The 24973-nt window shown below is 41.5% G+C and overlaps 1 protein-coding gene and 1 long non-coding RNA gene across 7 annotated transcripts; one reads left to right on the top strand and one right to left on the bottom strand.

Annotated features, from left to right (window-relative positions):
* Positions 1-1832: 1832 nt before the first annotated feature.
* Positions 1833-13269, bottom strand: LOC113994356. Its single transcript, XR_003543044.2, has 3 exons — positions 12642-13269; positions 4758-4793; positions 1833-2936 (listed from the first exon to the last, which is right to left on the bottom strand). It is a non-coding gene; the product is annotated as an uncharacterized LOC113994356 (long non-coding RNA).
* On the top strand, positions 10309-23603 carry LOC113994354. Of its 6 annotated transcripts, none has more exons than XM_027733302.2 (10): positions 10309-10415; positions 10518-10630; positions 11563-11677; positions 12283-13020; positions 18380-18522; positions 18999-19092; positions 20107-20225; positions 20914-21056; positions 21660-21857; positions 23248-23603. In XM_027733302.2, the coding sequence occupies exons 4-10, from the start codon at positions 12999-13001 to the stop codon at positions 23357-23359; spliced, it is 831 nt and encodes a 276-aa protein (XP_027589103.1). In that variant the 5' UTR covers positions 10309-10415; positions 10518-10630; positions 11563-11677; positions 12283-12998; the 3' UTR covers positions 23360-23603. The 6 variants fall into 6 exon arrangements, with proteins under 6 accessions (XP_027589103.1, XP_039237804.1, XP_027589104.1 ...); XM_039381870.1 differs by having other exon boundaries at positions 12283-13341; XM_027733303.2 differs by having other exon boundaries at positions 12283-13341; positions 18372-18522.
* Positions 23604-24973: the final 1370 nt, after the last annotated feature.

Below are 24973 nucleotides of genomic sequence, written 5' to 3'. Positions count from 1 at the left end.
TGTTCAGTCTTTTCTCCTGCTGGTGCAGATCTGGGATGTGATGGATATTCTCTGTGGAGGCTGGTTATGCTCCCCTGGAGAAAGGGCACTTGGACACATTTCTGGCCTCGCCTTCTTGAATTGTTTCAAAAATGGGGCTCCTTAGTGTGTTGCTGTTGCTTGTTACCCTTATATATTATAGTCTAAGCTTGGTGGGAAAGTTTTGCATTTAAATTTAGACAAAAATTGCGATTTTAGTTCTGGATAGCTGAAAACCTTCTTCTTGGGAGGGCAAAAAGGGAGTGCTGCTCACCATGAGCAGGGGCTAAATTCACCAAGACACGGAACTAGTGTCCCTGCAGGTAAAATGAGCTTTGATGGGGGTTATACAGGGGCTCATTCTTCATATTTAAATAGTTCTATGAACATCCCCTCGTGTCTGTAAAAGTGACCCACGTGCTGAAGATCTCTTGTGGGTTTAATCTCATGGGAACCTGATTTTTAAGCCATGACCTTTTTTTCAGGCTAATTTTTGTGGTGCTCATCTGATTTTGGAAAAGACACAAGAAAGCCAATGTTTTTTTTTTTTTTTTGAGTCCCTCAGAAGTTCTTCCTGACCACTTTTGCCTTTTCTTTGCACCAGTTCCTGGTAACAATAGAGGCTTCCTACGGAGGGAAGGACTGGAGAGAGATTTGAACTGAAGCTATGGAATTTTGGAAGGACAGCTGGCAGGCAGGAGTGTTTACAGAGGATATCAGGCGAGTGCACAGCCTTCCCCAGCAGTTGGATTGAGCAGGGGTACAGCTGGAATGATGTGGAATTAAACATTCCAGATCTAATTCTGAGAACTGCCTGAGTGGGCACATAGGAAAACCAGCAGGAACAGAAATGCAAACACTGGTGATTTCACTTGCAGCTCTCCTGGTCCTTACAGATGCAAAACAGCCCTTTTATGTTTCTAGAAAATTGAGAATTATGTGATTTTCAACAACATGATTTATTTCCAACTTATGCAAATATGTCAGTTGTAGACCACAATGAGAACAGCTCTCAAACAATACTGCTTTTCAGTGGGAATAATATCCTAAGTGTTGCTACCAATTTATTGAGGTACATGAATACTACTCCATTATGGGTTTTACTCTAGATTTTGTATAATGTTCCTTTCAAAGACACTTTTGCTTTTTCAATACAAAACCAGCAAAATAATTTTGTCTTTTTTGTTTGGATCTCTTTTTTGGTAAGGGAAATTTGTCAGCAGTAGCTCATGTGTGAGTTCAGCTGTGTAGTCTTAAAAAAAAATGAAGAATTGTATTTTGTGTTGGAGACTAAATCAGAAAATAAATCACTGTAACTTTTCTAATTGTGCTGTGTAAGTGACCCGTGGTGTAGCATTGATTACTGAGATCCTTCTGTGCTGCAGCTGCAGTTGAAGCATGAGAAGAATAATTCCTTGCCCACCTGGAGTCCAGGTGGGAATGCCTTCCAGAGCTGCAGTTGGAAAGAGTATTTTCCCTAAGAATCCTTTTAGTAGTGGGGCTACTGCTGGAGATTGACTTATTTAACTAATATATCTAACTAATAATGTATTTAACTAATAAGATCCCACTCGTAAATGATTTTGAGCACCAGTTTTTTGTAGATTCTACATTTAAACAAGAATTTGTGTTTACGAATTAGAATGTTTTTGTTGCTGTTCCAAGCACTAATTTTCACTCTCTTTCCACAAGCCTTGGTGGTGGCAAAGTAAACTGTTGTTTCAGTGTCTGAAAATCAAGAACATGATATTCCTCAAACAAAGAACATGTTGGAGTTTATACCAAAAACAAACAAAACCAAACTTAGGCAAAGCTTTTTTGGCTAATTTTTATTTGTCAATGGTGGACAAAAGAAGAAACCACAAGATGTCACTCTATCCTAAGGAGCTAAGAAGGACTTTCCTATTGACAGTAATCCTGTGGGAGTGCTGGAAAGCTGAGCATCCTGAGTGGGACTTAAGTGGATGTAGATGTTGTACAATCAATGAGTTTGGGTCATAGATAGACCCAGGTTCTGGGGTTAATATTTGGGGACGGGGGGAACAAACCCCAATACTTGGTGTTGCAAACTTTGCTCTGAATCTTTGATGATGGATTGCTGGATGAAGTTCATCGTTCCCAGGAGAATTCTTATCCAATTTTTGGCCTGCAGGATGCATTGTGTGCTGGGGGTGTGGGGGGATAACAGAAATAGGTTGTTCTCCCAGCCTGTCTCCATGAACAGCCCCAGAGCCGTGCTGGGGTTACTTTGGAGTCAGTGCTGCAACAGGACATATGATTTCTTTTCTACAAGAGAGAAATAACTGCGGTTGAAGTCAGTGATATACTGCTCCTATTATTCTGTTGTTCTCTTTTGTTGTGGCTCTTAAATTCCCCCCCTCCCTTGCTGCCTCACACCGTGTCACTGGAATTTCTGCAGGAGCAGATTCCCTGGCAGGTGTTCTCTCTCCCTGAGCCAGAGGCAAATAATGTTCCTACAAGGGTTTTCTTAAAGTGGCAACAAGGCCTTCTCCAAAAGTGTTTACAAGCTCGTTCTTGGGTTGTTTCTGTCCCTTGAATTGGGCAATCTTTGCTTTTGTCCCTGCAGTGGAAAATGGAAACACATGAATTAGAAAGAGATGGATGAGTTACCCCCAAACCCCAGTGCCAGGGAGGAGGAAAACAGTACCTTGGTAACTCAGATAACACCAGCAAGAACTGAGTTGACTTCCCTTGTGAGCTGATCTGCATCTACTGGCACACCTGATGAGAAACTGTAGATTAATTTAGTTTGTAAAACTGTCTGTGGTCTCCAAGGGGTTTGGATCAAGCTGCCGCAGTCACAGGGGTCCAGACAGGAGGGAGACTCCAGCTGCTCACTGGGACCTCTGTTCACCGTTCACCGGGTTCTTTGGCTTCCAGCTGGCACTGGATGAGGGCTGGAAAACAAAGTTACACATGAGGAACCATTCTCAGTGCACACAGTTGGTACTTTGCAACTCATTAACACGATGTATCTGTCACCCCCCTTGTCCAGGACTCTCACATGACATTCTTTTTACAAAACACTGCCTTACAACCACGTCCACGGGAATATTTTTCATTTTACAGCACTAGTTAGAAACCCATCATGGACCAGTTGCTCTAGGCAGTAGGCAAACTGAATGAAAAGACAGACAAAAGTAATGTACTCAAAATGCAGTCGAAATTGCAGTTTATAGACAATAGCACGGTGCAATAGTCAAGGCTGTGAGGTAATGAAGGATTTCAGGCTTATTCCCTCACTCTGGCAGGTAGGTAATGGAGAAAGGTTGGAAAGATAAATATATTATCCAAGACACAGATAATGCTTGTAAAATTCTAGGTCTACCAGGACCTGGTTGAGGAAAGAATTGAAATTGTTCCTGCAGCTCAGGAATTTAACCCACTGCCTGAGTTTTTATCTTTTCAGCCACACTGACTCACAACAGGAATGACGATTTGGATATGACCCATCTTCTACTGATTACAGGTTGGTTTACTACCTTTCTCTCATAAACACACATCTTCCCTATGGAAGAGTGATCTTTTGGACAAACTGGTGGAAAATTCCTACAGAAAAACAGTTCTGTGTTTGTGTAGAAGTGCTTTTAAGGAAGGGAGGAAAAACATACAGAGGAAATCTGGATTGTGTCTAAGTCACATCTTTAGTGTCCTTGTTAAGGGTTTGGAATTGCCCTTGGAAAAAGATGAGCTTCAGCCATTCTTTCAAGTATTCTACTACCAAAAGAGTTTAGACCCAGTCATAGTTTAATATTTTTGCTCTATTTACAGGTATTTGTTAAGAGCTGTGTTTTAAACCCAAGCTGGAATCCTTGCAGGTGGTAACTGTGATAGCAGTGCCTGAGCAGAGTGAATAAAATATGTCAGAACGTGATAAGAAATAAAAGATATCAAGAAATCCATCTTGCCCTGAAACCTGTAAGGATCATGGTCTGGACAATGTCAAATCTCACTGGTCACCAACAGTATGACACAAAAGGCCTGTTTATTTGAGGCTTTTGTCATTGTCAGAAGACTTGGTAAATGTGAGTTTCTCCAGTTTGTGAGTTCACATCAGTTTTTTGATGAGAAGTTATTTGTGAATCATCCCAATATTTCAGAACTAGTCTTCCTGCTGCAGTTTCCTGGGGTGCAAGCTGAACAGGGTAACCTTCAGTGATTTTAATTCATGTATTTTCCAGTGTCATTCCAAGTTCAGTGTATATACACATATGGAACAAAGTGTTCTGAGGAGGTGACCTCTTAATTACTGAGCTTTTGAATCATAATGTGTGGGACAGAGAGCTTGGAATCATGAGTAAAACAGCCTTGGATCAAGCCCTTACGAAAGCTGAGGATGCTGCCAGCTCTTCCTCTTCACTGATGATACATCAAGATAGGCAGAGCAGAAATTAGGGGGTGTCTAATTCCATAACCTTAAATGTTTAAATCAAGCAAACAATCATGCAGTGTCCAAAACACCCATAGCAAAGAGCATCACCAGAAGAAGCTAAATTTAGTCAGAGTCACCTGGAGCCTGTTCCAAATCCCTTTGCAGTCCACCATAAAAGGATTGCCATTAGTTGCAACCAGTTTTGGACCACTCGAGGTTTCTCTCAGGCTATGCCCTGAAGCCTGAGTTCAAAGAACTGGGTGGGAACTGACATGCCTGTGATTTTGTGGGATTAGTAAGAACTCAATTTTTGCCCCATTTGCAAAAATTACTTGAGGCCACTTACCTGAAAATATGAAATGGGTTTCTAATCCCAGTGTTTCTACAAAAAAAAAAAAAAAAAAAAAAAAAAAAAAAAAAAAAAAAAAAAAAAAAAAAAAAAAAAAAAAAAAAAAAGGTGAAGACTATAAGCATGCAAGATGGAGAATTTGTAAAGTTGTATTTGGTGTGTGTGCACAGACACTCATTAAATGTGGATATACTACAAGAATCACAAATCCTGCTATTATTTTACTCTTATAAGTAAGCAAAACCTAACCTATTGCTGCATGAAACCATAGGATAATGCAGTACAAAATAATGAAGCCATTCTATGCCTCTTGGTTTAGAGACTTTTCTTTAGCGCAGGATGCCTGCAAGGGAATAAAAAAGTTCTTTGCCCCCTCCCTTTCTCAGTCACCAGCCTGGCTAAGCTCCTCTCTCTCAGTCCCTGGAGTTAAATGATGAATTCCAGCCTCTTGAAACCGATGGCAGCAAATTCCTCTGCCTCCAACCATTGCACAGGTTTATTCACAAAGTTAATAGAAGGAGACAGATGAAGGCAGAGAACCTCAGGGAAATCAAAGATATCAGTGTTTAACACGAGGGGCAGTGGCAAAGCTCACCAGGAGGGCCCTGAAGAGGAGCCACGACCCCCACATGAGGAGCTGGCAGAACTCATTCCTGATCTGCTGCCTCTGTATCACTTGGCACATATTTTGCAGATAGAACAACTCTCTAGTAGATTTATTGGCAGTGCACTAAGAAGTATCTTCAAGAGAAGTTAATTCAGGCTCTCTTAGCCTTGAGAACACCTGCTGAAAATATACTCCCTCCCATGGACGACGAGAGCACAGAGATTATGTTATGATAGTTCCATGACAAGTGACTCCCAAAAAGCAACAGAGAAGGCTGTTTTTCAGAAGGGCCATTAACCAGCTGGCAGCCCATTTTGCACCCTTCATGGTAAGCATGATAATCTGAGCAGCATTCAGGAAAAAGGCAGATTGAAGTCTCTGCTGTTTCTCCAGGAAATGCATCCTGATGACTCCACAGAGAAAAGGGTCTCAAGTGGGAGAGGTGTTTTACATTTCCATCTCCTTCAGTGCTCCAAAACCCTGCTTATTTTTTGGAGAGTTTCTGTACAAAGCCTTTTTTTTTTTTTTAATAAAGCTTGGGGATTATTAATTTTGCAGGTGTGTTCACACTGAGCACACACACCTGAAGACAATCTAATAAACAAAGGGGTCTCTGTGCCAGTGTTGTGCTTTTGTGTGTCGTGGCAATAATGCTGCTGGTGCCTTCAGCTGCTCTAACACTACCTGAACCTGCTCAGACATGGCAGTTAAGGCTCGTTTTTCCCCAACACAGTTGGTAGAGAAGTATAAAATCAGTATTTATTCCTGTTCTAAATCTCAGAACACACACCAGACTCAGGACTGGGCTCTGCTCCACACATTGAGCTGTATCCCAAGCGACTCATTGCACAGAAAACAGCACTGCTGGAGTGGAAAGGACAACCCTCCTGGTGAGTGACCAGCAGGGACAGTTGGTCTGGTGCCCCGGTGACAGGGTTGGGAGAATCCCACTGGTTTGGCACCGGGCTGAGCTCCTGCCCTTTTATATCTCGTGATGTCTCTCTAAGGCTGAGTTGGAACAATAGGATGCTGTAAATTGCTGACCATGAAACAAGATTGAGGCTGATGTGCAGCAACCTGCTTTGTCCCAAACCCCAGGCCAAATCCCTGACTGGCCTTGTTGGGCCCAAGTGCCAATGGATTTATGCAGTAGGAAAATCCAGTGAACAATCACAGCATTTAAAAACAAGCCAACAGATCTGAAGCATTTGGGAGCAGCAGCTGATGTTCCCTCAGAGATATAGCACATGATTTCTATAATCATAGAAATACATTTAATTTTGTTTATTTAAACCAGCTCGTGTTTTGCTGTGAGCATTAATCATCTGGTGTCACACAATGGAATACTAAATGTCACACACTGAGTCACATCTCCAGCGACACTGTGAGCAACATTCTGGCTGTACTCCACAGCTGGAGAAAGAACTGCTTCATGCCTTGCTGGCTGTAGAGCAAACACACACTTGCAGCTTCATTTTGTATTCAGCAGCTCTCCAAAACAGCAAAGGCAGCATGCAAAATGAGGAGGAACACCACTGAAGCTCAGCTGCTCATCTCTCACAACTCAACTGCAAAAAATATGAGGTTTGAAAGAAGACATTAAAGAACAGGTATCAGCAGAAATATTCTGCCTCAATCAAGGGAGTTACACCTTGTTGCTTTTCAGTAAGTTTTGTTTGCCTGAAGAAGCAACATCAGCACGTTTGCTGCTGAAAACAGGGCTTTCTTCTTCTCCCAGTGCAAGGTAGGGAGAAAAGAAAATTCTCATTTCCCAGCTGCTGAAATACAGCATGGAGCTGGCAGCAAAGGGGAGCAGCTGAAAGATGGCATAGTTAATGTTTTTATTCAGGGGCCTGACAGGTCTGTGACTGGAGAATACAGTGGCATAAAGCAGTTTAACAGCACCTTTATAGCCCCTGTAGGCCAGCACTGGACTTAGAGCCTCTTTGAAGCCCAAAGATCAGGATGGATCTCAATAGTACAGGTTTCACTCTTTTTTTTTTTTTTTTTCCTGAAAGAAAAGCTGCTGCTTCTGTCACCTCCTCTCTGTTAAAGCAAAAGTGTGAGGTGGGGAATGACCCTCTGAGAAATCCATCTTTGTCTCTCAGAGGGGATTTTGGATGAAAACAGCTAAAGCAGAGCGAGGCATCGGGTGAAGTGATTCCATTTGCAGCCAGTGGATCACCTTCCCTGGGCCCTGATTGAAAGGGATCCCGTGGCAGGAAGGACTAATACACATGGATGGAGCACTGCCCACACCAGGAATTACAAACACAGGCTCTGAGAAGTCCCACCAGCACCTTTGGAGTCCTGCAGTGCCAGAACTTGGGTGGAAAGACATTGTTGTGGAGAGTAAGGGGAAGGCAAATAATCCACTGGAAGATACTTTGAGGTCTTCTTGTGTTTTGAATATATGTGAGTCCGGAATCCTTCCTCTACTGAGGTCAGGAGACCTGATTTAAAATAGATATTTGTAACTGGGCCTTGTGAATACAAAATACCTGTTGCTCAGAAATCCCCACTTGGTGAGGCTGAGCAGCAGGTACAAACCCTCAGCTGAGGGACGAAGCAATGGGAAATCAGTCCCAAGAATCCCTCAGTGCCCCCAGTACTGCTGGAAGGAGAACATCCTCCAGCCCTCAGAACGCCCAGGCTGTGATACAGCAAATGCAGTCTCTGACTTTGAGCAGAAACATTGTCATTACATTTAATTTCTCTTGGTAGGCTGTGCCTGTTCCTAACTTTCCAGGCAGCAATTGTGGACAGCCACAGTGTGTCTGTCTCCTTCCTATAAAAGAAGCACTGGAGAGAAACAAGGCTCTTTCTCCTTTTTTTATGTAACACAAGGCTGCCATTTTTTCCAAATGAAAGCAAGTGGGAGCAAATTATTTGGATTTCCTCACAAAAGCTGCAGGAACACAACACCTTTAATAAAAACAGTTGATTCTCCTCATAATGCTTCTCTCTTCTTTTCCCCATGATCACAGGAGGCCTTGCTTTCTGCTCTCAGCTAGAGAACATCTTTATTATCCTTGCAGACAGTGAATAACAAGGCATTCATTCAAACCTAATTTTTTTTGGCAATAAGAGCCGGGGAAAGAATAGGGATAAAAAAATCAGAGATGTCAGGAACGAGTTCTGCCTGTAAATACACATTCAGAGCTCTCAGTTCCTTCTTTGATTGGAATGGGGACAGGCATCTCTGAATTTTAAACAACTGAATTATGTTTATCGTTCAACTGCATTGCTTTTCCGTGTTTTCCTGCTCTTTCCCTCCTTTCTTAGCTTATTTAGAGCTGGGTCATTTTTACCACCTTGGCCCAGCAATGGAGTAGTTTTCCTGTTCCATACTTAAAGAGATTATGCTTATTTCTCTCAAATATCTGACATATGACAACTTGGTAAAGCCACTTTAATAAAGAAGTGCTCTGGTGACTCCCAAGTATTCCCATATTTGCAAGATCTGAGTTTCGGGAAGGAGGGTTTTGATGGATGAAGTGAAACAATTTTTCCAATGTAATCCAGGTCATCAATTCTCCACAAAAAGAGGAGACATAACTCTTCAGCAGTTGGCAGCAGTTTCATAAATAAATGCAAAAAATTGTGGAAATATTGTGGCATCTGCAATGATGGAAGTTAAAGAGGAGAATAACCAGAGATGTTGCTTCCAACAACACAGGGGGAAAGGAGGCTCACGTGGTTTCAACAGGAAATTGTACATCAAAAATGAATTCAGAATGATTTTCATATGATTAAAATTACCTGATGAAACCTATGTTTGATAAATTAGGAAGTACTTAATGAATGTTGTATTCCATTGGGAATTGCTAACAATTAAGATGAAACATGAGATTCATAATAAGGATGTGGATGGAGGAAATGAGGCTGACCTCATACCAGAGTTCTCCATCAAATGCCTGATCTTGTTTGTTTTGGCAGCTTTGGATGAAGTGTTTTAAATTTTGGGGGTTAGACAGAAATGGCACCTGGACAAGTGGAGACTGACAGCAAACTCATTAAAATGGAGGGGACTTTGTCCATCACTTTCAGTGAGTTCTAAAGCATGACTTGGGTGAAGGAACACTCAGTTCAATCTCTTGTGAGAAGTCTGGCAGATACCTGGCAGGTACCTTTGGGATTTCTCCATGTGCACATACAGGTTGGATTCTGCTCCAGCTGAATTCAGTGGCATTACTTGTGAGGGTACAAGGTTAAGCATGACCTCATGTGCATCTGTGCATTAGGATGCAATAAATTCATTCAATATAACAAGCCATGTTTTAAGGTTAAAGGGAAAATAAATCTCAGTGAGGTATAGAATGGGAGAAATCATTATTGCTTGTCAATCCACAGGGGTGCTGCCTGCCACCCACTGCACTTGGGGTATGATTAGGTTTTCTCTTTCAAGTTGCCAAATGCAAGAAAAGGAAAGTTAAGGCCAATATTTTTTTGAAAAGAAACTTTAAAAAAAAATCTTAAAACATTACTTATAAGTGATCTTTCTGTAGTGTCAGATAAAGTCCAACTCATCCAGAAATTGTTGATCTACATTTGGTTAGAAAATTCTGATTTGATACTGAAATAAGTCTCTCCTAAACCAAATAAAAATTCCATTCCCCGTTCCATAAACATCTCTTCTTATGGCTTGATCCAAAGACTATAAAATCAAGGACAGGCTCAGTTTTTAGTGCCAGACATTGTCACTATGACTTGCAAGCCTGCTGTTTTTCCAGAAGAGAGAACCAAATTTCAGTACTTGTTGCTTGGTTACAGCCCCCCCAACCCTCTTGGAATCCCTGGGTTTGTAACACCTTACAAAACCAGACATATATAGTTTTCACTTCAATAATTTATGCGCCTTGTTGTTGATTCCTTTTTGTCTGGTGACCCTGATGAAAAGTTTCACTAACTCTGCTCTCCTTCTCTCCAAGGCTTTGTCCTGTTGTACTTGGCTTTTCCCTGGGAATGCTCTCCAAGTCCTGCCAGAGGGAGTCGAATAGTTGAGTGGAATCCTGAACGGGCAGGACAGAAAGAAATGTGTTGCCTGGGTAACTCAGCAAAATGTCCATTTGGTTTGTGCAAGTTGTGCCTGCTTCTCTGCCCAGGCACAGATGAGCATCTGTGCATTTAATACTGTGTTCCTTTTCCAGTGCTTCCTGTGACTGTCCATGCAGATCATACTAAAGAAATAGTCAAAGAAATTCTCTCTCTAACTGGTTGATCCAACTCCAATACCACGGATTCCTGGATATGGTCAAGCCAGGTAAGATCAACAGAGAAATTCACTTTCTGCTGCTGCTAAAATGTTATTAAACTTTTAGATCTGATTTTACTTAATGGTTTGATATCACCTAAGTAAATTAAGTATTTTATGTAAAGAACACGAAATTGTACCAACAAACTAATCTTTAGCTGCTGCATCTCTGATTCAGTAAAATGTTATCACCCAGAAGTGATTTTTAAGTGTTCTTTAATGATGATTAACGAAATGTCAGCTCAGAGAAACTCAGCTGTTTAAATGCAGACTTTAAAGCCAGACTGTTCATCTAGTCTGATCTTAACCAAGCCAGGCTCTGTGAATGCTGTGGGAATGCTGACCCTGGTCACAGGAACAGAATTTTTGCTGGCTATTGCCACAGTGCCAGCATTTCATGGTCTGAGCATTTCAGTTATTTCTGTATAAAAGGAGGCGGGATAATATTATTTCCTTTCTTCCTACTCTTTGTCTGTCTGCTCTGTTCAATTAAAGCACAAACTCTCTGGAGCAAACTCTGTTTTCCTGGCATTCTGTGGTGCCCAGAACAACAGGGCCTCTTGTGGCCTACAGCAGTCAGAATAATTGGAATTGTTCCTGTCATTAGTCAGACCTCAGGATGAGCCCTATTCTGGCCAGTTCATACATATTTCATGCACCTGCAGGACATCCAGGGAAGCATCTGATCCAATGTAGATGTGAGAGACACGTGGTTGAGACTGATGCCCATCCTGCATTTGGCCTGCTCAGCCATTTCAGAGACAAAATTACTGACCAAAACTGGATAAAGTGGGAAAAAACCTCTTTCTTGCAGAGTTGGGGCATGCTGCTGCATTTCTTGTCAGAAGCACATTTTTATGGGCAGGTTGTAAAGATCTGAAAAATGGTATTTATAATGGAAAGGCCGCCACCATGTAAAATATGTCATTTCTCTGCAATAGCACAGAGATAATTTTTCATGGGCTTTATGAGGATTGCATTTGCCACAGAAGATCTGAAGCCTATTAAGCCCTGATGAGGACCAATACCTTTCATTTTGTACAGAGAGGAAAAATGGTAAGTAGAAAGGCCCCAAATTACAGTCTTGTTTGATTTAGATATTAATTTTTTTATTCTTAGCAGGCAGAGAAAGGATACATTCAAGTGACCTGATGAATCCCTAATACTCCATTCTCTGCCCACCCTGTAATAAACTCAGCTCTTACCACATAAAATTTTAATGAAACCTGTGTGAAATGACTACTTTGTTAAATTTCACATAACCTGTCAATTCAACATTTGGAACCACAAAATACCTTTGCACAGGAGCTGAAAGTTTCTAATAACCATTATTCTCCTCTACTTTACTGGCGCGGCAAAGTTTGCCAGCAGAATTTCTGAGGGAATGTTTTGGAGCCTCCAGTCACTGTTGGGGAAAGCACACGCCTTTCTGCACAGAAAAATCTTTTATTGATCAGCCTTTGCAACAACCAAGAAGAGAAAAGGGAATTATGAGGGAAAGGGAGAATAAGGAATAATTCTTTTGTGAAGAAATTGAAAAGTAGGAAGTCAGAACCACCGAGGGTTTGACTATATGGTATTTCCAGATGAATGTCCCCGGGCAGAGCGGGTTGTGTACTTTTTTCCACATTGATTTTAACTTATTTATCCCTCTCTTTCAGTGCTGAGCCCAGGAGCTCAAGTGAGGCAGGAGCTGTGCCCGTGGTGTGGGAGATGCCAATCAATAGGGCGTGATTGAGTGCTCCATTATAACCTTACACCGAAACCTGGTTCCCGTAACAGCTGCTGGAGTTTAAAAGCCATCTGTAAACTTCAGCAGGAGCTAACCAGTGCCCAGAACAACACTGGGCTGCAATTCCATCAGTGGCACCCTGCCAGCATCTGCACTTTGTCTGGGTGAGCCAAACAAACATCACACCAAACATGTTTTCAAGGGAATAGCTTCACTGGACTGGCTCTCAGAACCTACATCTTCGATGTTTTAAGAAAAATACAACATAAAAACAGACACAAAACTGACCTGTTGGTTCCCACCAAGAGAAGAGTCTCTTGTTTTCGTTCTCAGCTGCAAACTCGAAGAAAGAAGCCTGGAAGGTTGTTTCTAAATGGCTGAGCAGGTTCAAACAAGGCAAGAACCCTCAACAGATTGAAGAGGTGCCCATGAAGAACTTTCATGAACGTTACATAAAACACGAGGCTCTTCAAGTAGTTTCTTTTCATCCAAAGTTCTTTGATAAATTAATAAGGCATTTAACAAGCCATTAATGAAGCAGGAAGTCTTTTAGGCAAAGAGAATATTAACTTCAAGTGGGCAAAACTGTGAAAGTGATTCAGGAAAGTGAAGCCGCCGGAGTGAGCAGACCAGAGACTCTTCCGGATGATCACGTATCTTGCTACAGGTATCACCAACCTATCTTTAGGCACCTTCTGGAAAGACAGTTCATTGATACCAGCTCCATCAGCCCAGGAATTTGTTTGATGTACTTAAGAGATTGGTAACAATAGCTCCTAACGTGACTGCGTTGCGAGGTGACAGCGTTTCCTTGGAGACAGTGAATCCATCCAGCCCCGGCTAGGATCCTTGCAGGTTACCCCTCTCCAGAGGCTGGAGAACTCCCTCCCTATGCAGGGGCAGAGATGGGAAGATAAGCTTTGGCTGTAGACAAATAGCCTTATGCAAGATGTGAGGATTTTGTGCACCAGCGAGACATGTCTGAAAGGTAGGAGGGTGAAAGGAGAGCCGGTCCTGTAGTCATTGCACCGCTTGACATGCTTTGACAACAAAGATAGTGTTACAGGATTGAGTGTCTTTTTAGAATGTACCAGCCTGTATTGCTAATGGAGGTTGTTGTGCAACAAAAACAGGAATTCAAATGGGGGATTTTTTTTTTCTTGGTGCCATCTTTTGCTGAAAGACAAAAGCTGTCCCATCAGAAATGCCTAATTTGTTGCAAAAGATGTGTGAAAGGCACATGGATTGAGATGTGGAATTTGTATCCACGAAGAAAATGTTAGTTAATATTCTAGGTATGTATAATTATGGTGATAGGACCTAATTATGTTAATTATGTCTTGTGGGGGGCGATTTTATGATGCATAAAGCAAGATAATTGATGTTACAGCTAACAGCAAGGGTGCATTGTAGCCATAACTTACAGGTGTGTTTGTCACTAAATTATGCTCAAAAGAGCTGCTTCAAAATGTTGCATAATGTCTCATAAAACTCCTATAAAAATAATTGAAAGGTAATAGAGCATGGAAACACTGTGTCCACATCCTTGACTGTTGTAAGTTCAGAGAGTTCTCATAATAAATGTTTGCATACAAGCAAAGCTGCTCCTGAGCAGTAAATTGGGTGCATTCAGAACTAAGGACAGCCCAAATTGTGAGTTTGACGCCTTTTAAATACCTCCAGGATTTGTGTTTGTAAGTTAACCGTGCAGTTCATTTATGTGGAGGGACTTTGGCTTGTGCCACTGACTGGGACAGCAAAAATAATGGGGTGTTTGTATCCTGTGAGCAAACAGCTACTTGTGCAAGTGGTTTGGGCAGACCCAGAACCAGCTTCTTGGAGCCTTTGCAAAATCAGCAGCTCTGACCTAGTGACAAGAACTCCTTGGTTTGGGAGGATTTATCACCCTTTTCTTGGTTTCTTAGGTTTGGTTTTATTTTGCTTTTTCTGAAAGATGATCTTAAAACACGTTTGGTTCGGTTCCTTTAGAATGGTCCACATTTTTCACTTGCACTGTAGCAGGGCTGAAAGAACTTGGAGCACTTTGCTGTAAAGTACCAACCAGACCAGACTTCACTGAGATCAACCACATGGGAGCAGGGACCTTTCCATCAGATATGCTCTGTGATTTGGTGGGATGTGAAGCTGTAGGGAGCACCATAGGAATTCTGACACTGGATGTGTGAAGAGTTAGTATGAATAGCCCTACTGCTTTTTCCCAGATCTTTTATCAAGAGCGTTTCAGATCTATGGGGAAAGTAGACATCACTCAGTGAAAGCTAAGCCTGCTCAAGGCTGCTGATTCATGAAGAGCAGCTGGGAATAAGACTGTGGGAAGCTGGACCAGACCCCAAAACTACTGAAAACACTGGGACTGAAAGCCTTTCAAATCCCAACTGCAAGAGTTCGCTTATAACCTTCTTTATCTTTCCTCCTCTTCCACTGAGCTTTCCATTTTCTGTGAGGCAAAGCTGGACCTGTGCTGTAGAGCCTCAGATGTTTGTTTATCGAGGCTGTCATTTTATCAGGAGAAAGGAGTCTTTTGTCTGACAGTCCTTTCTTAGCAGCTGAGTGTCTAAAATATACACAGGAGGGATTTTTCACTCAGTTTTCCCCTCACAATATCTTTCCCCGCTGTAGTTTCAGAAGTAGCTCAGCTACAGCTCTTCAAAGTATTTCAGGGGCTTTTAATGTATTCTACCCATAAAGTCAGCTGGGCTCAAATGTACTTGCACTGCATTAAGGAAACTTAGAGCATTCTGGAGTCTGTAAAAATGTGGTCAGTGGGAGGAGAAGCATTTCATGGTCTCACAGCTGACACTGACGTCTTGATAAAGTGGGACTTTGATCGGGGAGCTCTGTGGCAGTGCATGATTTGCCAAGATATGGCCTCATATCTCATCAGTCGTGTTTTGAAAAATGCAGTAGCAGTTCTGTCCTCGTTCCTGCCAGTTTGCAAAACATTTCAGCCCCTTAATTCCCCACTGGGACTTCCACTGAGCAGAATACACGAAATACATGGACTTAGTTGTGAGTACTTTCACTTACCTCCAGTCAGCTCCAGACTTCAAGGTGGTGCTTAGGACTTGTTTAGTACAAATTTTTGCTTGTTTGTTTAATTATTTAGATGGAATGGGTGGTTTATATATTTCAGTGCTGCTACATGGAACAGAAAGCTTCCCCTGAGCTTTTTTGAAGGGATCAAGAGTCCTTCTATTTCAAAATGTCTCGTAGGCACTTAGGGTGGAATCCTCCTCATCAAACTTCAGATGCCCTGAAGTTGTGCCTACTCTCAGGGAAGCCTGTGGGATCCTGTGGATGGTGAGTCATTCCAGCTGAAAGTAAAAAGCATCGAGGCTGGGTTGAGTAAGTGAATATCTGGACATTCCCACTCATCTCCACTGACTGGAGAGAGAGACAAAAAAATTTTCTAAGCTTGGATTTCCAGCCTGGCAACTCCAGTTAGGTGGGGGAAATCATACTTGAACCAGATGGAGGGTTTAGATGTTTGATTTTGACTGGTGTACTCTGAAATTTTGTACTTGGATTTGATATCAGTGGCAAAGGTAGCTGTGGTAGGAACCAGACTGAGAGCCACCCTCAGAAATTAGAAGTTGGTCACACACAGGATTTTTTTACCCCATAATCATTTTAAGTTTCCTTTCAAGTCTTCTTTTGTAGAATTCTTAAAATATAGTCAAGTATCTCTACTTAAAATACATCATAGATACAGCTCCCTCACCCCAAAAAGAGAGAGACTGGTGGAATGCTATTGCCACAGAGGGTTTCCATTAGTGAAATTAATTCTTCTCTCATAAGAATTTAGGTCCATGATTTATGATAACCACCAATTTCTCACTGCAGGCGAAGTGAGAGGAAATGACTCAGCCTGGACAGACATCATGAATCTAATTTTTTTTCCCTTAATGCTTGACATAATCTAGTGTGCAGCTCCCAGAGGTGTCATTGGAGATTCATATCCAGCCGAAGGGCCTCACAATCAAGGCAGGAAATTTCGTTCCTTTCATGTATTGTGTGATCTGTAATTGCTTGGAATTGCATCCTGCCTCGTTCATTGCCATTTCTTTTGCATCAATTTTGCAGCAAAATAGGGAGGAAAACAAAGCAAGGGAGAGAAAAGCAGGATGGCACTTGCTCCTCCAGAAAAATCTCCTCTGACAGAATGTTGAGGTCCAGCTGGTGCTTATTAAACTCAGGGAGTTTTGAGATGAAAAATGTTTCCTTCTGTCCCTCTTTCCCATGGAAATCTCACTCCCCACCTGATTGGAGAAGTCGTAACTATCACATATTGGTTCTGGACTTTTAGGTTTTATTTTCTATCACGATATAGAATTTTGTGAGTGGGTTTCTGCCAGGAGATAAGAATAGGTGTTGTGTGAAATGGTTCAGCTAAAATGTTTTATCCCACATTTCGAGGCACTGGGAATGCATATTCCTGTCTCAGCAGAGGAGGAGGTATCTGGCTGAGAAGAAGGTAGGTTTTGAAAAGTCTTGCAGTTATAAATAGTCACTTGAATACATCCTAAAAAGTCGCTTCTAAACTGAGAAAAATAACAGACCTTTTTCTTGAATACAAAATAATTTCTCCATATTTCTTTGGTATGACCTCATTTAACATACAAGGAAGCAGAAGCAGAGCAAATACCGAGATAGGGCTAAACAAGGATTCCCAGCACTTTTTATTTCCTGTTGGGTTGGGTTTTTTTAAAATATTGACCCAACATAAATCCCCTTTTCACAGGGCTGCTGTGCATGGGAACACCTGCTGCTCTGTGACACACACACATGAAAATGGCCTCAAGATGACTTCAAAAACCAGTAAATAGCTGTTTGATTTCCCAAATGCTGAGCTCACTCAGCTTCTCTGAAGTCTCCTATGGTTTATTGGGGCTGGTTTGATCCCATTAACAACCACCATAAAGTATGAAGGGAGGAGGAGATCCGTGCGTCAGAGCCTGGGAGCACTTTTGGGCCAAAGCCAGCAAAGATGGAATACTGGGGAAAAAAATCATAGTAAGGTCAACAGCACATGTCTCTTCAATAACCTGTAATTGCACCTTTTAACTGATGTTCTATTTAGTTTGTCTGTTACACTCAGTAGGAAACTTCCTTTGCCTTGCTCCCCAAACCATTTCAAAGCTGCATTTTTATCTCCATTCCTGACTAGAGTTGTTCTAACAATACACACTGACAGCTGATACTTTCTGGCAAGAGCTCACCCAGCCTGTACAGTGAAAGTCAAATTACAGTGCTGTGTGCACACACTTACTCAATTAAATCATTTTTTTTCAAGGATTCCATGGTAAAAGCTGCCAGTCTGCAAATTCTTCAGTCCCTCTGAAGCACAGTTGGAGGAATTGCATCATTTAGGGTATATAAAATGGGCTTTTGGAAATGTTCTGAGGCAATGGAGTAGCAAAGCACAAAAACACATCACTTCAGGTTGAAATTTGGGCTTGATGATCTTGGAGGTCTTTTCCAACCTTATTGATTCTATGGTTTGAAGACTCTATTGGACTAAGTTCAGCTTTTCTCTGGATTCTTGAGATTCCCCTAAAACGTATTCAAGAGATTAAAATAAATATACTGGTATAATATTAGTAAAATAACAAATTAAAATACATATACAAGGGATTAAAATAAATAATTGAGGTATCTTTTCATCCAACCTGGATCCATCAAAGCAGGGCTGTACAGGGTAGAAGGGGACACATCACACTGCTGAAAAAGATCAATCCTTCATTTTCTCATGAATTTTTCTATCAAACTGTCAGTAAATTCCTCATTCTGATGTTTGGACTCATCTCTGAAAGCCTCCATGTGTGTACACACTGCTCAGGTGAGAGGTGAGGGGACTGTCTATGGTTTGACCTCAGGACCACGTGGCTGTTGCCTGATGCCAAGTCCTACCCCGTGCTACTCTCGGTATTCTCTTTAATTATAAAACAATTTGCTTTTCTCTGAACAGAATCAATGCTGGTTTAACATCTCTCTCAGTTCCTCAGGTCTGACTACAAGCAATGAAAAGTTCAGTAAATCCTATCCATCCTGCTGCTCCATCCTGAGGGACACACACCCAATCCCACCGGGTTTATCACAAGGCAGAGGAATCATCAGGCCGAGCTGTGACTCTGGGCTGCCTTCCCCAGTAAGTGTTTGGCTTTACCAGTCCAAGCACAGGTTTATAGAAGAGAGACATGACAAAGAATAGCTAAGGCAGAAATCTCTTCCTCAGCTTTGGGGCTGATCCTGTCACCTCTTCTTATCTTCCGAAGCCGGGGCAGATTATAAATAAGATTCTGTGCTGTGGTGTCTGTGCTGGGGAAAGGGGTTTGACTCGGCCTCTGAGCACTCTGCACCAAACTGGAGGTGATGGGCAAGGGGATAATAAGCCCTGGAAAAGCTTCTCCAATATTTGAGCCGATTTGTAGAAGTAAACCAGAATGAGCTGTGGCAAACTACTCTGAACTGTGAATTCTCACAGCATTTACCAGCTTCTGGGCTTGGCTCTAACTGGAGGGATTTCTGCTGCAATAAGGCCAGAAATACGAGAAAATACAGTGTCAGGAACTGAAGAACTTTTACTGATTCTTTTATGTCTTTATTTTGCTTTTTTTTTTTAAGCTTCCTTCTGACTCCTTCAAGTACCTTGGCTGGTGTGACATAGAGGAACACGATGTTCGAGGAAATCAGCTCCGCTGTCCCCGAGTGAGAGAAGGTGAAGATCAAAAAGACACATTCACATTTAAGCCTTAACTTTATTTGCTCAAAACCTACATGCCTAAAATGTTATGACCAGAAATCATGGAGTTTGCCATTCTCTTGAAAAGGGGCAGGATTTTATCCCATGTTGTACAGATGTGCTTTTTTTTTAATGGCTAAAAAAGTTATCCTTTGTAATTTCAAAAAATGGGAAACAACTGCCAGAACAGTAAATTGAAAATATTTAGTATTAATATGGTGTTGATTACTTCTCTCAAAAGTTCATTAACATTTAAATGTTGCTCAGAATGCAGTAGCCATATGCCAAACAAGAAACCAAGAGGGAAATCCAGTCCTGCAAACAGTGGCACATATATTGTGTTTTAAGGCTGAATTGGCTCCATTACGATCTACAAACACACTCAAGAATGAAAGATGGATTTCAAAATCCAGTATTTGCAAGTTTGGGACTAAACAGTGGAAAATTTCCACCCTGTCCTTGCTTTAGTTAGGAGTTTGAAGATGTCCATAGCTCTAGACATTTCAGTAAACCTTAAGAATTTAAGTGTTCAGTGTGTGTCCTTCTTAATACAAATGAGGTTTTGGGTACAGTCATTGACCCCATTGTTGTCAGTGAAAGTTGCAAACACCTTCCTTTCTCAGAACAACTAAAGGCTAACTCAGAGCACGTGAAGGAACTTATAGAAACAGGATTTTAGAGCTCAGGTCCTTTCGAACATCCGTTAAAAAATAGCTTTATTTTATTCTGACCTGTAGAAGAACTGTCATTTAGCAACCACGTACCAAATCATCAGGACCTCAGATTGCTTGTTGAATTATGGGCCAGGAAATGGTAGAAATATCTTCACATTAATTTATATTTTAGAAGCCTGGAAACCTACACACCTGTAATATTATATATATTTCTTCATTACAGATCTCTTCCCAGCCACATATATAATCTTTCAGCAGGTAACTAAGTGCCAGTTCCATATCACATCCACTGTTATAAATCTTTTTCTCTGACCAGGGCCCCCAGAAGAAGAGCTGTTTTTCAGAAGAGAACAACATACTTTGAAAAAAAGAAAACAAGTAACTGACACAGAGAAATGGGAGAAGAGGCTGCAAGAGAACTGGGAAAACTGTGCTGTAAAACTTTCTCATTACCATTTTGTACTCTGGTTGTAAACAAACCAAATAATAACATGTTGGCTGCTCCCTGCAGTGAGCAGGTTTAAAGCTCAGGTTGGCACCTTGACATTGTAAACCAGAAGGGGTTTACAAGGGAAGGAGGACTGGAATATAATGTTATTTAGGTTGTGACCCAAAAGATAAAAAATTCTGTGTTGTGACAGAGTTAGATTTGAGCAACCTGATCTAGTGGAAGGTGTCTCTGCCCACAGCAGGGGTTGGAACTGCGTGACCCTTCCAACCCACACCATTCCATGGTGATTCTATCAACATTAATATCTGGCTGATAGATAACACTTTTGTTTCAGATGAGTTTAGAAGCCAAAGCAATAAGCCACAACCACTTAGTCCTGCTTTCCCCACCCAGTGCACACACTCTGGCCTCCCCACTCAAAGAGTGGGACAGTAAAATTCATGCTTAAAGGATGATTTCTTTCATTACTTCCAAAGAATTATGGAGTCCATCACTACAGCTCTGAGGTGAATTTGGCAACTGGCACCACCAATTGTTATAAGAGCAGCATCATAAAATAGATAAAACCTTTTAACCAATTCTGGCAATAAAAATATTTGATGAATAGTTATTAGAAAGCAAGAAAAAAAAAAAGAAAAAAATGAGTGATTTATCTTATTTTTCCCTTCCCAGGAGCTGAACCTTTCATTCCAGGACCTGGGTGATGTTTACCAGGTGGAAAACTTCAAGAGGATTCTCCGAAGATTAATTCGGGTGGAAAAGCTTTGGTTGGTGGACAATTCTTTGACAGACCTCAGTGCCATAAGGCTGCCAAGGTAGACAAAATGTCCTATTTCTATTTTTATGCAATATCATAGAAATCAAAATTATTACTTACTTAGGTAATAGCTGGAGCAGACTCTTGAGAACCAACAAATATGCTTTTTGAGGGGGAGTGTTGTATTGAAAATCTATCAGTATATTGTAGTTCTGAGTTCATGTCATCCCAAGCCGAAACTATTCAGTGAGGAGATCAGATGATGACCCCTTCACTCCTGGGGAATAATTAATGAGCCTTGTGAAGTTCAGGGAGATTTGTGCCAAAAAAAGAAAGCTGTTGCACACTGAAGGAATCTCCATGAAGAGATGGTGGAACAGAAGCCAAGCATGACCATGACAGCTGTATTTTACAATCCATTTGCTGCTCTATGTGTGAGTGTACGGAGAGTTGTGACACTGAGAACTGGAATAGTGATGCATCCACTGTGCAATATAAAGCAAGCTGAGAGTTTGAAGTGTAGGGATCTGATCTTGATGTCCATGGGTAGGCAAAAATGGCACAAAAGTAAAACTAGTGTATAAAATCCCCCCCTGTGTTGGCTTACAGGTATATTCTGTCACAGATGTGATAGTGATGGCATACAATTTATACTTTACAGATGCAGAGAATTAAATGTCAATAAAAACCACTTTAGATCCTTCAAACAGCTGCCAAAGATCCCTCAGATTCAGCACTTATCTCTGGCTGAAAATAACATTATGACACTAAGTGGAATATCAGATTTCAGACACACTCCGCTCGAATCCCTCATTCTCAAGAGGAATCCCTGTGAGTTCCAAGAAAAATACAGACAACTGTAAGTCTAACAGCTAACAAAAGTTGATAAACACAAAGAAATGTTTGTGAGACAGCTTAAAAGGAATAGGATCTCAAATACAACAAGCTTTCTAGAAGAATCTTTTTTATTTTCCTCTAGTTTCAACTATCCAAATTGCTCCAGGATCATGGGCTGGTGAGCCAGTATCTGATAAAAGCCCCAAAATATTCAGAAGCTGCCTAGGAGGCTTTCTAATCACATGACTGGCAGTTCTGGAACTGAACTAAGTCCATGGATCAAGTTTAGAGACAGTGAGTAGGGCAGACAAATTAGATTTCCTTTTATTAATAGAAACTACCTATTACTCAAACTCTCTTCAGTCTCATTGCATCCCTCGTGTGTTCTGCAAGGAGTCTAAAATTGCATTACATGTCAGAGATGGAATCAGGAGGATGCCTTGAAAGATGAGAGCAAAAGCAAGAGAAAATTGAGTTCCCTTCATTTGATTTTTTCTGGAGTCTCTCCCCTTCCTGGCAGCGCTGGGGAAGATGCTCTGCCTTGAACACCCCACTCAGTGTAGGTCGTGTTGCAACACAGACTTAACAGACCTCCCTCAGGCACTGGCAATGGAAATTTAAATACAAAGATAAAGAATTTAGGAGAAGATAACTTATTTTAAGCTTCGCTCTCCAGAAATGTGTGTGGTTGAGAGTTTTTCCTCACTGCACACAGTCATGTCAGCCATCTGCAGAAGGCACTGTTGATATATTAAAGATAAACCTTACAGCATGTCTAGGATGGGATACATCTCTTCCCACCTCATCCTGGAAGGGGAATAAAAGACAGGAGAAGTTTAAAAGAAAGTGTTTAGTGAAAACCTTTCTGGGTTTCCAGTTTGTTTTTCCTTTAGTCTTCCAGGCATCCCCTTGGCAGTGGGATGGTGATGCTTATGCTTTTTAAAGGTAGGAAGGCAGATATCAGCAAAACATAAATTAAAAATGATGGATTTCATATTTTAATTGCATATCAAAGGGTCCAGGAGAACAAAAGCAGAAAAGCACTTTTTAATAATTACTAATTGTGTTTCTTCTCCCACTCCTGCCAGTTTTAAGGCAATTAAATACTGGTATTATTTGGTATTAAATTCTGGTATTACTTTCACTGCCAGTGTTGGCAGACAGATATTTGAAGTGCTTCACTCAGTCCGAGGATATAAAACTTGTGCAACGGAGTGAAACCTGAGAATTTCTAATTAGCTTTTTATCAGGTAAATTCTGCAACAAATGGCAAATCAAGATTTCCAGCAACACAAATCCATTTTAGATGTGTTTGAATCCACTGTTTGTTTTTTAGCAGCATCTATTTTGTTCTCAACATTTCCCAAGGTTATTTATCTCAATTTCTATTTTTCTTTTGTCTCTCTTTTAAGTGTATTCTCCAGTTTGCCAAATCTGAAAATGCTGGATGGGATCCCAAAACTGCCAGAGGACTGTTCACCCCCAGATATCAGGTTTTTTTACAAAATGTGTACTATACTCTAGCACTGTATTTTTGGGGGATCACAACTGTGCTACAACCACCTTGCTGAAAAGAGGCAATAAATCCTCCTTATGGAAGTTACTATTTTTTTTTTTCTAACCAAAGAGATATTGAAGCAGAAATATAACAGTTTTGAATGCATTTGTGATACCACAGACTTCAAGTAAGTATGGATATGGATATGTAAATAACACATAATGTGTACACTGAGTGTCATGAGTTCAATGTATTAAAACTATTGGGTGACTTTCTTGTCTAGGAGCTCTGTGTAGACAACAACTCACAATTACTGACTCCCACCTCATTTACTTAAAACATATCCAAGTTCAGACCCCGAGTTCATTGTGGGAAATGGCACAGGGATGAACATCCAGGCTGCAAAGAAAAGGAAAAAAAACCCCACAGCTAAATAAAAGAACCCACCAATGTCCTCGTGCTCTTTAACGTGCTTTGTAGGTGAGAAAAGCAGAGCCACCCTCACCATTTTGACCCTTAGAAATAAAAAAAAGTAATGCAAAAAGTTCTTGCTTTGGAGTTTGGTGTGGCTGGAGAGCACTGGGGAGGGAAATCATGAAAAAAAAAGAAATCTTTTTACTCACTGCTGGCACTGTTTAGCAATGTCTTGTTGCTTAATAGAGGTTCCTCAGAGCAAAGCCACAAGAGGGAAAAGAGCTGTGGAAGCTGGAAAGGGACTTGTAAGGGCTCCCCAGGATATCTGAATGCAATTATGCTTCAGAGGTATCTGTCCTTGTCTTGGATTGATTTGCTGTTCAATTTTTAGCTTTTTTTTTTTTTTTTTTCCCAAGCAGCTCATGCTGGCACAGAAATAGCTGTGCCACCAGTGGTGCAGGGAAAGAATGACAGAGTCCTGGAAAATGAAGACAATTAAGAGAATTGCCTAATTCCAGAGGCAGTCAATAAATTCTCTGCTGTGCCTTGGCTGCAGGGGCAGTTTGGTTCAGCTGCACAGGGGGGAGGAAGGGCTGCTCAGCCCTGGAGGGCTCTGCAGGGCCACAGCTCAGCAGCAGAAAGGTCACAGCAGTTCTGTACAACATCTGCACTGGATCCAGGCAACAGAAATCACCAGCCTGGAAAGCTTCCAGGCTCTCCCTTAGGACTGCCCTTGCCTCTGCCACAGCCTGGCACTCAAAACAGGTGATCAAAATATTGCATGAACTGAATCACAAGGTTTTGAATGTGTGATAGTGTCTGGCTCAGAGTATTTTCCACAGCTGTGACAGGAAAAGGCAAAGGAGCACTGCAAAGAGGCATCAGCTGGATGGATGGTCACCCTCAGGAGATATCCTTGAAATTCGTGGAAGCAGAGCAGTATTTATGTGCTCACAGGGTTTGAAAACTAGACCCAGTCAGTGCAATCCACCCCAGCACTGGGAACAGACCACACTGAGACAAACCCCTTCCCAAACATAGCACAGAGCCGAGAGGAACAGCTCAGCAACACACAGCAACGAGCTTTTACAGATCCAGAGAGGAATTGTGTGCTTCACACAGACACAGAGGCAAGCAGAGCTTTGGAAGGGGCAGAGCAGGACGTGTTGTGCTGTACAGCACGGCAGAGTGGGCCAGAGGAATGGCAGGGTGAGAACAGAAAACAG

The sequence above is a fragment of the Pipra filicauda genome, unplaced genomic scaffold (genome assembly GCF_003945595.2).
Source record: "Pipra filicauda isolate LSUMZ 115617 unplaced genomic scaffold, ASM394559v2 scaffold244_size1468961_pilon, whole genome shotgun sequence".
In the NCBI taxonomy this organism is placed as follows: Eukaryota; Metazoa; Chordata; class Aves; order Passeriformes; family Pipridae; genus Pipra; species Pipra filicauda.
The sequence above is the reverse complement of the archived record's forward strand: the minus strand, read 5'-3'. Positions and strand labels throughout refer to the sequence as shown.